The sequence below is a fragment of the Marmota monax genome, unplaced genomic scaffold (genome assembly GCF_021218885.2).
Source record: "Marmota monax isolate L192 unplaced genomic scaffold, Marmota_monax_Labrador192_F-V1.1 WCK01_AAM20220418_F8-fsc00108, whole genome shotgun sequence".
Lineage (NCBI taxonomy): Eukaryota > Metazoa > Chordata > Mammalia > Rodentia > Sciuridae > Marmota > Marmota monax.
The window spans coordinates 1,392,330-1,408,050 of record NW_026694593.1 but is presented as its reverse complement, the minus strand read 5'-3'; the positions used below and the strand labels follow the sequence as shown (position 1 = coordinate 1,408,050).

The 15,721-nt window shown below is 35.7% G+C and overlaps 1 protein-coding gene and 1 pseudogene across 10 annotated transcripts in view; both read right to left on the bottom strand.

The window, feature by feature from the left end:
• Positions 1-15,721, bottom strand: part of Gon4l (gon-4 like) — an 84,827-nt gene that overhangs the window by 25,892 nt on the left and 43,214 nt on the right. For all 10 annotated transcript variants that reach the window (XM_046422013.2, XM_046422011.2, XM_046422009.2 and 7 more), the window contains 2 exons: positions 10,944-10,984; positions 421-524 (listed from right to left, as the gene is read on the bottom strand). In XM_046422013.2, coding sequence (XP_046277969.1) covers positions 421-524; positions 10,944-10,984 — 145 coding nt within the window. The remainder of the gene's footprint in view (positions 1-420; positions 525-10,943; positions 10,985-15,721) is intronic.
• Positions 535-10,937, bottom strand: LOC131423296 (acidic leucine-rich nuclear phosphoprotein 32 family member E-like; annotated as a pseudogene).

The window sequence follows — 15,721 nt, the reverse complement described above, 5'->3', positions numbered from 1 at the left end:
TGGTTTGCTCAATCAATGCGTAGGTGACTAATAATTTTTAATAACATCTACTAGATATTAATGGCAAATAAAGAAAACAAAAGGGACACACTGAATATTATAATTTAGGATAATTTCTGTGGCTGGCCACACAGAGTCCTTCACACCTCTCCAGTACCATTCACCTGGAAAGGTTGCTCTGAATGCCAGCTACTGTTTTCTCTCCCTTCCCAAACAGATACAGCTTGCACTGTAGCTGCACTGCCCCATAACAAGGAGACTTTTTACTTCACACCTAATTTCCCACAGGACTCTGCATGCTTATAAAAGTAACATGTGGTAGTTGAAGATGGGGAAACTGTTAATTATAATTTTCTAAAAACTTTTTCAGAAATAGACTTTTTCTCCACTCTTAAGCCTCAAGGTCCTTGGCTAGCCTACCGTAGGGCTTGAGGGGTATTGAAGTTAGGACGAGACTCAGCCACTCGTTCTTCCTCCTCTGGGCCATCATCTTCCATGTTGGAGAATCCCATCTCATCTTGAAACTATGGGCAAAGAAAAATTAAGTTTTCCTGGGAAATGGGCCTATTTAAGTCACTCCAGCAGTTACATGATTAAGTGAAAATTAATAAGAAAGATCAACCAAGATAAGAATGACCAAAGGTGGAGGAAAAGACATTGGGATACAGTCACAGAGGTGGGTAAAATCAGCTTTCTCAAGAAAACAGATGTGTTGTCAGCTGCCTCAGGAGAATAGTCTGTCTCAACCCTGACACACAGGGGTCCTACAAACCTCAAGGGCATAAGAAAGACTAGCAAATATGTAACTCAGAATCATCAAACTTTTACACAGAAATATCTTTCATGAGACAAATTTATGAAAAGGTTATGTATTTGTGCTCAAGTATTTAAACTATAATCTTTAAGGGAACACAAAATGATAGCTGGGGAGGACATCAAAAATTTGTAAGGAAAATCTCACTAGGAATAAACTACACATGAAAAATCAAGAATTTCCTAGTTAGTAAAATGTTCTCACCACAGTATTTATTTCTGGATGGACTAACAGGGGAATTACTCAGGCAGACCACCTTTTGGAGAAAGAATTCCATAGACCAAAGGTCAAAGCTTGCTAGAGAATCTACTTTCCTTTCTTTTTCTTTTTTCCCCATTATAACAAATTTTCAATTTATTTGAAGCAATTCAGTTTCAAAGACTTTAAATTATAGCAGTCACAGAAAAAAACAAAGCAGAGTCAGAAACAATAAAAGAATGATCAGGAATACTGTTTTATTGTTTTTAACAGTCATGGGTTTATTCAAAAACACAGTTGCACAAAAGTATTAACTTTGAATTTTTAAAAGGGAGATTCTTTTTTAAAAAATTTTAGTTGTAGATGGACACAATACCTTTATTTTAGTTTTGTGGGGTTTTGTTTTTTGTTTTGTGAGTGTGTGTGTGTGTTTTTAATGAGGTTCTGGGATCAAACCCAGTGCCTCACGTGGCTAGGTAAGCACTCTACAAATGAGCCACAACCCCAGCCCTAAAAGAGAGATTCTTAAGGAGCTTAACATACCACATCCATACTGCAATATGAAGAGCATTAAAATGGGACCACTAGTCATTTACATGAAAATACCGACCACAGGGAAGGAGCAGTGATACTGGGGAGTGATACTGGCCAAACTCTATTGTTAAATTGTGTACATGTGCAAAGACATAATGACAAATCCCCATCATTATGTACAACTATAATGCACCAATAAAAAAATATGGAAGAAAAAGAAAACACCACCCACAAAACTAAATAGGCTGTATATGTGGAAGATTTGTTTTAAAATCAAAAAACTCTTAATTTTGATTGGACAATAGGATGTTTGTTAAAAAAATCAATATATACATTTCATTTTAAAATAAGTATTTTAGCCAGTGCTGTGGCACATGCTTGTAATCCCAGCAGCTCAGGAGGCTGAGACAGGAGGATTTCGAGTTCAATGTCACCCTCAGCGATGGTAAGGTACTAGGCAACTCAGTGAGACCCTGTCTCTAAATAAAATACAAAACAGGGCTGGGATGTGGCTCAGTGGCTGAGTGCCCTGAGTTCAATCCCGGTACAAAAATAAATAAATAAATAAATAAATAAATAGGTATTTTGTAATATGGCACAGCATGTAATGAGAATCTTTGAGATTAAAACAGGGCATTTGGGGGCTGGGGTTGTGGCTCAGTTGTAGAGCGCTCGCCTAGCACATGCAGGGCACTGGGTTCGATCCTCAGCACCACATAAAAATAAATAAAATAAAGGTATTGTGTCCACCTACACCCCCCAAAAAATTAAAAAACAAACAAACAACAACAAAAAAAAAAAAAAAAACAGGGCATTTCAATTGTTAAAATTAGGAGCAAAATGTTAGCTTTTTGTAGTTTCCAATCCTTCCATAAAATTTATTCCAAATGTCTTCCTTCAGTCAATTGTACAATTGTTTTAGTTTCTCCACAAATAATCTAAAAAATTTTATTTTAAAATACCAAACCCTACATTTTAAACTAAAAAATAAGCAGCAGCAGTACCTACTAAGTATTTTAAATATGTTCCAGTACAGAATTATAACTTCAAATAATTTGCCTTTTTTTTTTTTTTTGGTACTGGGTATGGAAGCCAAGGATTCTTTGCCACTGAACTACACTCACAGTTTGTTGTTGTTTGATACAGGGTCTCACTAAGTTGCTCAGGGCCTCACTAAGTTGCTCGCGATCTTCCTGCTTCAGCTTCCTGAGTCACTGGAACTACAGGCATGTGCCACCCTGCCTGGCACTAACTTTTTAAAAACTTATAAATACTTGGGCTGGGGTTGTGACTCAGTGATAGTGCACTTGTCTGGCATGTGTGAGGCACTGGGTTCAATTCTTAGCACCACATATAAATAAATAAATAAGGGGCTGGGGCTCAGTGGTAGAGCACTCATCTCGCATGTGTGAGGCCCTGGGTTCGATGTTCAGCACCACATATATAAAATAAAAAGGTATTGTGTCCACCTACAACTAAAAAAATATTTAATAAATTAATTAAATATAATAAATCATGTCCATCTACAACTAAAAAACATATTTTAAAGAAACTTACAAATATTTAAAGAGAAAAAACTTTAGATAGTCAAGAGTAAGCACTTATCTTAAACATGGAGCTGGCATGACAAGAAGGGAAAAGTACTTATCTACTCATTATATTTTATTTTTTTAAATGTTTTTTTAGTTGTAAATGGACACAATACCTTTATTTTATTTTTTATGTGGTGCTGGGGATCGAACCTAGTACCTCACGCATGCTAGGCAAGCATTTTACCACTTAGCTACAGCCCTAGCCCCTATTCATTATATTTTATAGTAGCCATGTAAGGAAGCATACACTTACCCTTAGGCCAAATATTTTTTTCTATTTTTAATGGACATTTGCTTAAAATATATCTGAATTTTAATATTTAGCCCCAAATAGTTTTCCAACATCTATTATATTCCAATTAAATGCTGTATCTGGTAATGCTTTAAAACAATAATAATAATAACTAATGGTTCTATTCAGAAATTATAAGTATTGTGCAGGGTTCGTATCCATATCATTGGTGAAGCCAACTTAAAAATATGATTTGAAGCCAGATGTGGTAATGCATGGCTGTAATGCCAGCAGCTTGTAAGGCTGAGGCAGGAAGATCCTGTGTTCAAAGCCAGCCTCAACAACTTGGTGAGGTGCTAAGTAACTTAGCAAGACCTTGTCTAAAATTTAAAAAAAGGCTAAGAATATGTCTCAGTGGTTAAGTGCCCCTGATTTCAATCCCTTGTACAAAATAAATAAATAAATAAATAAATAATATATATATATATATATGATTTATGATTTGAACATATCATTAATTATCAACAGGCAATCATTCTGACTATTGAGAAACACTGCTGCTGCTTCCAAAGCCTCCCCTGCTTTTCTTCTTCCTACTAATTCAGTCTTACATGTTGTCAGTCAAGAAAGATTTACAGGGCTGTGGATGTGGCTAAAGTGGTAACGCGCTCGCCTGGCATGCGCGGGGCACTGGGTTCAATCCTCAGCACCACATAAAATAAAGATATTGTGTCCACTGAAAGCTGAAAAATAAATATTAAAAAAAGAAAGAAAGATTTACAGGGTGGGGTTGTGGCCCACTGGTAGAGCATGTATGAAGCCCTGGGTTCAATCCTCAGCACCACATAAAGATAAATAAATAAATAAAGATATTGTGTCCATCTACAACTTAAAAATAAAAAAAAAAAATAAAAGATTTACAGTAAGGAGAGCTTGCTACATAAAATTGTACCTATAGCAATATTCATTATCTCAGAAAATTGTCAATTTCTTCCACTTTATTTAAAACCCAAACAGGTCTGAAAAAGTGGTAGAGGCATAAGACTAAAGGTTGTCTGGGTATCCATAAGTGCCTAACATTCTTTTGGTACAGAGAAAGGAGAATGAATCAAGAAGGTTTTAAGGTGACTGGGCTGGGGTTGTGCCTCAGTGGAAGAGCACTTGCACATGTGAGGTGCAGGGTTCATTCCTCAGCACCACATAAAAAGAAATAAAATAAAGGTATTGTGTCCATCTACAACTAAAAAAAATATTAAAAAAAAAAAAGAAGGGAAGGTGATCATAAAAAAATTGTTAAGAGGAGAAAAATGCAGACCCAAAACAAACGAAATAAACAACCATCGGCATGTTATGATTTGCAACCTGAAGAAAGGGCACACCTGCCTGTCTCTGCACTTAATATAAGCAATTTTTCTTTAAAAAAAAATCTTATCAATCATTGCAAAATCCATGAACTATTCAATCTCCAGCACATCCAAAAAAAAAAAAAAATCCATGAACTATATTACTGACTAGAACCTCCTCCCAAATCCACAAACTCTATTGCTGAATAGAACCTTTATTATTCTACATCTATTTTCTAACTAAATTTGTGTAGAAGGGTGGGGGGTACCACTCAAATACACTTAACCATAAAAAAAGCCAATGCCTTCAAACTAAAGATCCCTGGATCACCTCTAAGAAAACAATCTACTTCTTTACAAGACTACTGTCTTTTCATATTATGGTAAGTCAGGTATCGTGATACCCCCATCATTGCTTTTTTGGCTCTAGTTGCTTTGGCTATCCTGGATCCTGGGCCTTTTATTTTTCCAAATAAATTTTAGGACTGTTTTTCCTAGTTCTATGAAGAACACCATGGGTATTTTGATGGGGACAGCATTGAAAATATATACTTTTGACAGTATGGCCATTTTTAACAATTTATTCTGCCTATCCATGAACATGGGAGGTCTTTCCATCTTCCGAGGTCTTCCTTTCTTCAATGTTCAATAGTTTTCATTGTAGAGATCTTTCACCTCATTGGTTAGATTTATTCGAAGCTTTTCTGTCGCTGTTGTTGTCTTGAATTTGAGGCTACTATAAATCGAACGGTTTTCTTGATTTCTTTTTCAGCAGATTCATTGTTATATAGGAAAGTTATTGATTTTTGTATGTTGATTTTGTAATCTGCTACTTTGCAGAATTTGTTTATTAGCTTTAGTAGTCTTTTGGTGTTTTTTGGATCTTCTAAATATAGTACCATATCATGTGCAAACACTGATAATTTGACTTCTTCCTTTATTATTTATTATTTTTGTCCCTTTTATTTCCTTCTCTTGCATAATTGCTATGGTTAGAATTTCAAACACTATACTAAATAGGAGTGGTGAGAGTGGACATTTGGTCTTGTGCCAGATTTTAAAGGAAATGCTTTCAGTTTTTCTCCCTTTACTATGAGATTGACTTTGGGTTTTTCATATATGGCTTTGTGATGTTGAGGTTAGTTCCTTATATTCCTAGTTTCTTCAGTGTTTTGTTGTTGTTGTTGTTGAATCATGAACGGGTGTTGAATTTTGTCAAAGGCCTTCTCTCCATCTATGGAGATGACCATTTTTACTAAGTGATTTTTCTCTATTGCTGTGGTGAATTACATTTACTGATTTGCATATGTTAAACCATCCTTGCATGTCTAGGATAAAGCCTACTTGGTCATGATACACAATCTTTTTGATATGTTGTTGAACACAATTTGCTAATATTAAAAAAATTTTACATCTAAGTTTGTAATGGATATTATTCTATAGTTTTCTTTCTTTGATGTATCCTTGGTTTAGTTTTGGTATCAGTGTGATACTAGCTTCATATAATGAATTTGGAGGTGTTACATTCCTTTCTATTTCATGGAATAATTTGAGGAGTATTGGCATTAGGTCTTTTCAAAGTCTGGTAAGATTCAACCAAGAATCCATCTGGTCCTGGGCTTTTCTTTGTTGGAAGTCTTGTTATTACTGCTCCTATCTCGTTAAGTCACCAGTCTCCCTATGTTTTCTATCTTCTAGATTGAATTCTGGCAGATGGTATATGTCTACATTTGTATTCAACATAGTCCCTAATGATCTGTGATGTCTGTGATTTCTTCTTTTTCATCTCTAATTTTATTAATTTGGCTCCTCCTCCTCCTCCTCCTCTTTTCCCTCCCCGCTTCCTCTCTCTATAGTACTAAGGATTAAACCCAGGAGTGCTTTAACACTGAACACGTTCCCAGGCCTTCTTATTTTCTTTGTACAAGATCTCACTAAGTTGCGTAGGGCCTCACTAAGTTGCTGAGGTTGGCCTTCCTTATGATTCTCCTGCCTCACCCTCCTGATCGCTGGGATTACTGGCATGCACCACTAAACCCAGCAGATCTTCTCTCTTATTTTGGTCAGTAAAGCTAAGGGGCTTATCAATCATGCTTATTTTTTCAAAGAACCAATTGTTTCATGATACTTTGGTTTTTTATTCTCAATTTTCATTGATTTCAGCTCTGATCTTAATATTTCCTTTTTTCTACTGGTTTTGAATTTTTCTCCCCCCCAAGGACCTTGATAAGCAACACTAGGTATGTTGCACTTAGGATCATTCTGACTTTCTCATGTAGGCACTCAGTTATGAAGTTTCCTCTTGGAATTGTCTTCATAGTGTCCCAGACATTCTTGTATATTGTATCGCTGTTTTCATTTGAGTCTAAGAATTTTTTAATCCCCCCCCCAATTTCTTCTACTACCCATTCATCATTCAAAAATGTACTGTTCAATCTCCATGTATTTACATAGTTTGTCATGTTTTGTCATATTGATTTCCAATTTCATTCTATTATGATCTGATAACATACAAGAAATTATATCAATTTTTTTGGATTTGCTAAGAGTTGCTTTGTGATCCAGAATATTGTGGTCTATTTTGGAGAAGGTTCCATGAGCTGCTAAGAAGAAAGAGTACTCAGTTGTTGCTGATAAAACATTCTATAGGTATCTGTTAAGTCCATTTGATTAATACCATTTTTCAGGTCCAGAGTCTTTACTGAGTTTATATCTGGAAGACCTATCTAATGGTGAGAAAGGTATCACCCAGTATTGAAATCATCCAGTATTATTATACTGGGGTCTGACACTTCAATTTGAGTAGTGTCTCTTTTTTGCAGTTAGTTGCCCCTTTATTGTTATTGTTATATCATATTTTATTATTCCCTTTGCCAGTATAAAGTGACCCTCTTTGTCTCTTCTGATTAATTTTGGTTTGAAGTCTGCCTTATCAGATATGAATAGCTATTCCTGCTTATGCTGGGGCTCCATTCACATGGAAAATCAATTTCCATCCTTTCACTTTCAGCCTGTGGCTGTTTTTGCCTGTAAGGTGAATCTCTTGCAAACAATATATAGTTGGGTCTTTTGTTTTGTTTTTGGTACTGAGGATTGAACCCAGGAGCACTTAACCACTGAGCCACATTCCCTAGCCCTTTTTTATATTATATTTGGAGACAAGGTCTCGCTGGGTTGCTTAGGGCCTCAATAAGTTGCTGAGGCTGGCTTTGAACTCATGATCCTTCTGCCTCAGCCTCCCAAGTTACTGGGATTACAGGTATACACTACTGTGCCTGGCTGGGATCTTATTTTTTAATCCATTCTGACAGCCCATGTCATTTAATTGGAGAGTGAGACCATTTACATTCAATAGTATTATAGAGAGAAGTTTATTAATTCCTGACTTTTTGATTTATTGATAATGTTTAATTTGGTCCTGTTTCTCATTTGCTTAGTTACTCTTGAAATGCAATTTCTTCTTTTGTGAGTTCTAGGTTTATTTTTATTTCTTCTGCATTGACTATTTTTTTTAACATTTTTTTAGTTATAGATGGACACAATACCTTTTTTTATTTTATTTATCAATTTTTTTTATGTGGTACTAAAGATCGAACCCAGCACCTCACATGTGCTAGGCAAGCATTCTATCACTGAGTCTTCCAATCCTTAAGTTTTTCTTAAGTTCTGTAGTACTTGCCTAGTAGTTTCTGCCTATTTTGGAAGGCTTTTATTTATTTTTGATTTATTATTTTGGTACCGGGGATTGTATTCAGGGGTGCTTAACAACAGAGCCAAATCCCCAATCCCTTGTATTTTTCCTTTGAGACTGGGTCTCACTAAGTTGCTTAGGCTAATCTTGAACTCATGGTCCTCTTGTCTTAGCCACCCTAGCGGAAGGGATTATAAGTATGCACCACCATGGCTGGATCTTTTACAATTTTGAAGGATAGCTTTTGCTTGGTTGACAGTTATTCCATTCCCCCCACCATAACCCCCTCAGGACTTGTAACGTCATTCCAAGCTCTTCAAGGTTTTAGATTTTGAGCTGAAATCTGAAGTAATCCTGATTGGCTTATGTCTAAATGATACCTGATGTTTTTCTCTTAAGGCTTTTAAAAATCTGTCCTTATTTCTATATGTTATATGTCATGGAGAGGTTCTTTTTTTTAAACTTATCTATATGGGGGTTAATGCCTCCTGTATCTGGATGTCCATCTCATTCTTAAGGTTTTAAAATTTCCTATTATTTCCCTAAAGAGGTTATCCATTCCATTGGCCTGCATCTTACAACCATCTTCAATTCCAATCATTCTTAAATTTGGTCTCTTAATGTGGTCCTAGAGTTCTTGTATAATCTTTTAAATACTTTTTTTTTAGTTGTCAATGCACCTTTATTTTACTTATTTATATGCAGTGCTGAGAATCAAACCCAGTGCCTCACATGTTAGGAAAGTGCTCTATAGCCCCAACCCAAGAATTTTTTTTTTAATATTTATTTTTTAGTTGTAGTTGGACACAATACCTTTACTTTATTTATTTATTTTTATGTGGTGCTGAGGAACGAACCCAGAGCCTCGCACGTGCTAGGCAAGTGCTCTACCACTGAGCCACAATCCCAGCCCCGAAGAATTTCTTAATGAGAAAAGGATTGATGAAAAATTTTTCTCTACATACAGACTAGTGAATCTTGGAATGATAAGCAAAAATAGTAAAATCACACTTTTTCTATAACAAATTACACATTATCTTCTATAGGAATAGCTGTTGTACATGAAAAAATAAAGATGTAACCACTATGTTGCACACCCAGAAACATTAGGGAATTTGGTTTTAGAATGATTTAGTTACCTTTTCCTGTCCATCATCTTTTCTTTTCCTTTTTTTTTTTTAAAGAGAGAATTTTTTAATATTTATTTTTTAGTTTTCAGTGGACACAACATCTTTATTTTATTTTTATGTGGTGCTGAGGATCGAACCCAGCGCCCCGCGCATGCCAGGCAAGCATGCTATCGCTTGAGCCTCATCCCCAGCCATCTTTTTTTCTTTTTTTTTTTATTGTTGTTTTTAGTTGTAGATGGACACATACCTTTATTTTATTTAGTTAGTTTTATGTGGTGCTGAGGATCAAACCCAGTGCCTCATATGTTAGGCAAGCGCTCTACTACTGAGCTACAACTCCAGTTCCCTATCTATTATCTTTAATATCTCATTTCTTCTTCTTCCCCAAAAGACCTTCTTCCTCTTCTTCTTCTTCTCCTTCTTCAAAATAATCATCATCATCTCCATCCTGAATTCCTTCATTAAATATAATAAGTTCACTTCCTCTTCTCTCTCTCCCAATTCTGGCTCTGCTACATCTTCATCCTCCTCCTTATCTTCCTCTTCTTTCTCATATTCTTCAGATGAACCAGCTTCATCTTCTTCATCTCCATCCTATTCATCTTCCTCTTCTGAGTCTGGTCCTTGTCACCCTCCTGACCAACTCTATCTGAGCATGTAACTTATTGCAGCAGTTCAAAAATACTTTCTCTATAATTTTCTAGGTTTGTGATCTCAAGGTTAAACAAGTCAAAACTCTTCAAATTTTTAATGTTTTGCAGAGCTTCTACTATATTGAGATGTTCGATTTTATTTTCACTCAGACTGAGGTAGATAAGATTTGGACATGGTTCTGCCAGGACTTCCAAGCCTCCAGAAATTAAATTGTCAATAAGTTCCAACTTTCAAAGTTTAGATAAGCTGATAAGTTGGGCCAGAGAACTTAATTTCATGTTGGCTATACTCAAAAAATCTAGTTCTTTAAAAGTGTCATTCAGGCCCTCAATTTCCCCACTGACACACAGGTAATTATCAAGAACTAACTCCACCACCTCCTCCACACTTTGTTCTTTAATCCTTGCTACTCTCCTCCTTCCCCCATTCTTGCCACTCCCACTATCCCCCAACCCTAAAATTTTAAAACATTTGGAAATCAATGAAAAAAAAAAAAACATAAATATAAATACACACTACCCCCAGATAGGTGTGGGGGACAAAGAAAAGAATTAGCATATGGAGCCAAGGAGTTGGGACTCCAGTGGCCCACGCCTCCTTATATACACATGCATGCATGCACACACACACTAGACATTCCTTCCCCTTCAATGGCTGAGCCTCCAAGACAGGGCAGTGCCAACCAACCCCCTACTCTACATTCCCAAGAATCTACTTTTGCCATCCCATGTTCTCACTCAAGGATCATTACTCACAGTTTCAAACAGTTCTTCCATCAGTTCATTCACTTCCTTTTCTGTGAAAAAGCCAAAAAGTAGGTTGTTGGCAGAAATTATTTTCATTTTGCAGTAAGGGAATATCTATGGAGACAATGGATGCTGTTTCCCACAAAGCATCTAACAAAATCCTCATCTCTATCCTTCATTTATTCAAATCAAAAACACTTATGGAACAACAACTATACTACCCGTTCAAGGTATCTGGGATACAGAAGAGAATGAAAGAGAAAGTTCTCCTTTCATGAAGCTTAAATTTTAGTGAGAAGACATCAGAAAATCTGACCTGAATGATTTTACAATTAGATACAATCATAGTTGGTTGGCCTGTTTAATTATACAGCACTGACTGGATTCAAGAAGCAAGTCTTACAGGGCCCGGTATACATACCTGTAATCCCAGAATACCTATAATCCAGGATACTGGGGAAATTGAGGCACGAAGATCACAAGTTTAAGGACAGTCTGGACAACCTGGTGAGACTCTGTCTCAAAATCAAAAATAAATAAGGGCTGGGGCTATAGCTCAGTAGCAGAGTACTTGTCTAGCAAGTGTGAGGCAATGGTTTCGATCCTTAGCACCACATAAAAATAAACAAAAAAATGTATGCTGTCCATATACAACTACAAAAAAATTAAATACATAGATAGAAAGGTAAATAAATATGACTGGGAATACAGCTCAGTGGCAGAGTGTTCCTGGGTTCAATCCCCAATAATGCAAAAAAAAAAAAAAAAAAAGAGAGAGAGAGACAGACATAAGTCTCCAAAAGTGTGTCACAAAATTGATGCATCTCTGAATCTAAACCATTCAGCAACTACATCAATGATTTAGAAGATTCAGAAAAAACTCTTATTAAATCTGTAGATAACAGGAAGCTAGAAGGAAATGCCAATCCAACTAATCACAGATTTAAAAATCAGTATTCTCAAATCACCTAAATAGAATGGGTGGGGATAAATTTACAGTCCTACATTTAGGATTTTAAAGTCAGTTTCTTAAGTACATAAAAAGTTGACATGGTTTAAAAACAATTAGTCTGAAAAAGACCTAAAAGTTTCAGTTTACTTCAAGGTCAGTATGATACAGTTACACCAAAATGATGCTCATATGCAAGAAGATAGGCATATCACTAACTACAGCAGAGCCTTAGACCACATCTAGAGGACTCTGAACTATAAAAGTCCTTCTTCAGAGAGCATAAAAAAGTGTAAAACTGCTAGGGATATAGTTCTGTGGTATAGCACTTCCCTAGCATGTATGAGGTCCTGGGTTTGATTCCTAGGATTGGAAAAAAAGAAAAGGTTAAAGTCCAAATGTTTATTTTTTTAAAAAAATGTTTAATAGTAAGTAACAAAAGCTAAAATTCATTTTAAAAGTTAAAAAAAATTGAAAAAAAAAAACACCTTGGTGAGGATGTGGAACAATTAGAACTCTAATAATAATATAAAATGGAAAACTGCTTTGGAAAATGATCTGGAAATTTCTTATAAAACTAAGTTATATAACTATCTAGGATTTACTGATTCCTCATCTAAAGAGTTGACTCAGGAGAAATTAAACATATAAGCACAGAAACCAACACAAGAAAGTTGAGCAGAATATATTAATGATAGCCAAAAACTGAAAAGAATCCACATGCCCAGTAACACAAAAGTAGATAAACTGTTGTATATATACATGAAATTCTGTAAAATTCTGTAAACTGTTGTATATATACATGAAATTCAGTAAAAGGGGACAAACTAATGACATATGTTATGAAGGATTCTTAAAAATATACTAAGTAAAAGAAGCCTCACACCTAGAGCACATATAATCTGATTTCATTTATATGAAGTTCTGAAATAGGCAATTCTTATTTGTGATTAAAAAAAAAAACAGAAAGAGGGGGAGGCGGGGGAGGGGGAGAATGACTGACTTGGAAGGGGCATGAGGGAACTTTCTACAGTGATGATTCTATGTCCTGATAGGAATATGAGTTACACAAATAAAGGTATGTCAAAATTCATTAAATGGTATACTTAAGAAATGTGTGATACGTTGTATATAAATTTACATAAATGAGAAGTCACAAACAAATATTGAGCTCTAGTTCATGATATGCAAAGAGAAGTTTTTTTTTTTTATTTTATTTTTCTTATTTGGTACTGGGGATTGAACCCAGAGGTGCTTTACCATCAAACCACATCCCAGTCCTTTTTATTTTTGCTTTTTTTATATTGAGACAGGGTCTCACTTGAGTTGCTTAGGGCCTCATTAAGTTGCTGAGGCTGGCCTCGAACTTGCAAACCTCAAGCCTCAGCCTGAGTCGCTGGGACTACAGGGGTGCACCACCACATTCGACTGGAGAAGTGCTTGAAATCAAAATATAACTCACTCTTAAATGCATTTTTTAAAAGATGAATTCATAGATGAATAGAGATAAATGGAGAGCTGCATGATAAAACAAATGCATATTCAAAGTTTCCCCCAAGGCTGGAGTTGTAGCTCAGCGCTTGCCTTGTATGGGTGAGGCACTGGATTCGACCCTCAGCATTACATAAAAAATAAATATATAAATACATAATTAAAATAAGTTAATTTTTAAAAATAAGTAAATAAAAATTAAAAGAAAGATATTGTGTTAATCTACAACTAAAAATATTTTTTAAAAAAGGTTTCCCGGGGTTGGGGATGTGGCTCAAGCGGTAGCGCGCTCGCCTGGCATGTGTGCGGCCCGGGTTCGATCCTCAGCACCACATACAAAAAAAGATGTTGTGTCCACCGAAAACTTAAAAATAAATATTAAAAAATTCTCTCTCTCTCTCAAAAAAAAAAAAAAAATGTTTCCCACTTATTCATCCTTTATAGCTATGCTAAAACATTTATATTAAAACATGTTCACTATACAATTCTTCTACATGTTTAAAAAAAAATTTAGCCAGACATGGTCATGCATGCCTGTAATCCGAGCAGTTTGGGAGGCTGAGGCAGGAGGAATGCAAGTTCAAAGCCAGTCTCATCAACTTAGCGAGGCTCTAAGCAATGCAGCAAGACCCTGTCTCTAAATAAAATATAAAAAGGGCTGGGGATATGGCTCAGTGGCTATGTAACCCTGGATTCAATCCCTAGTACCATAAATAAATAAATAAATTCTTAATAAAATGTAATGGAGAAGTTTAAAGAAAAATAAAGGTTAGAATCCAGAGGAAGTAACATGGATGGTGCCCTTTGGAGAACTAATGAAACTTGGCATGTTTTACATAGGAAAAAAAAAACAACACTTAGGAAAAGAAACATCTTTGTGTGTGTATGTGTGATACTAGAGACTAAACTCAGGGTTTTGCACATGCTACACATGCTCTACTACTGAGCTACAGCCATACCACCAGCCTTTTTTTTTTTTTTTTTTTGTTAACTTTTGAGACCAAACCTTGTAGTAAAGTTGTCAAGGCTTGCAATCCTCCTGCCTCAGCCTCCTAAGTAGCTAAAGAAACATCTTTTATATGCACAAGGGCTGGGGATGTGGCTCAATCGGTAGCGTGCTTGCCTCGCATGCGTGCAGCCCAGGTTTGATCCTCAGCACCACATACAAACAAAGATGTTGTGTCCGCCGAAAACTAAAAAATAAATATTAAAATTCTCTCTCTCTCTTAAAAAAAAAAAAAACACAAAAAACAAACAAGAAGAATATGGAAATGTTAATTGAGCAGTTGTTCAGACTAGAACACACTGTATTTGCAGAACTGATGCACTCCCTCTCACTGAAGATATACAAACAGAGATAAAAATGTCATATCACAGAAATTATAAACAAATTCTCAAGTGGGAAAAAATATGACCCCACAGAACTTTTAAACTATGATTTTATGCTTTTTTATTATTTTTTTTATTTTAGTCACCCATATAAGGATAAATCCTGTTGAAGGGATTATAATTGAATAATATCACAATGTCACATTTGTTTTATGACAAGGAGTATGAAGAAAATTTATATTTTACCCTAGTTTTCACAGATCTCTCACTAGAAAGATGGCTCTTCATTCAGGCATCTCAAAAAAGTTCTTTACTTAATTGGCAAATATTGCCAGCACTGTGCTAAACGTTGACTTTACAGCAGTAAATAACACAAAGCCATGGAGAAGCTCCCAGTCCAGGGGAAAAAGAGAGATGCTAAATAAGAAATTATCAGAGCAATGAGTATATAAAAAAAAAAAACATTAAAAAATGGTATGAGAATGCAAAGCAAGATGATCAATTCTAATTGAAGAGAGTGTCACTAAGAAATTATATGTAACCAGAAATAACAGTAGATAAACAATAAGGGAAAACAAGTATGTTCCAGCTGACGGATGAACAGAAATAAGATAGCCTGATTTTCTGCTTGAAGCAGAAAATTTCCTTACCTGTAAATGACACTACAGACAAACTCCTTTTAAAAAGATTCTTTCCTTGTCTTCTATGACACTACATTTTCTTGTGGTTTCCTAGTCCCTCCTTCGATGTTTTCTCAAAGCCTAAACCCTCCAGCCTTTTCATTCCATGCATCCTCTTTAACTTCTGGTGCTTTCTTTCCAATGCTTCCTCTAACTCTTTTTCCCCTTGCAGTACAAGAGATTGAATCCAGAGACTCCCCACATGTTTAGGCAAGCATTCTACCACTGAGTTACATACCCAGCCTTTTTTTTTAGTTGTAGATGGACACAATACCAAAGGTATTTTATTATTTTTATGTGGTGGTGAGGATCAAACCCAGGGCCTCACATGTGCTAGG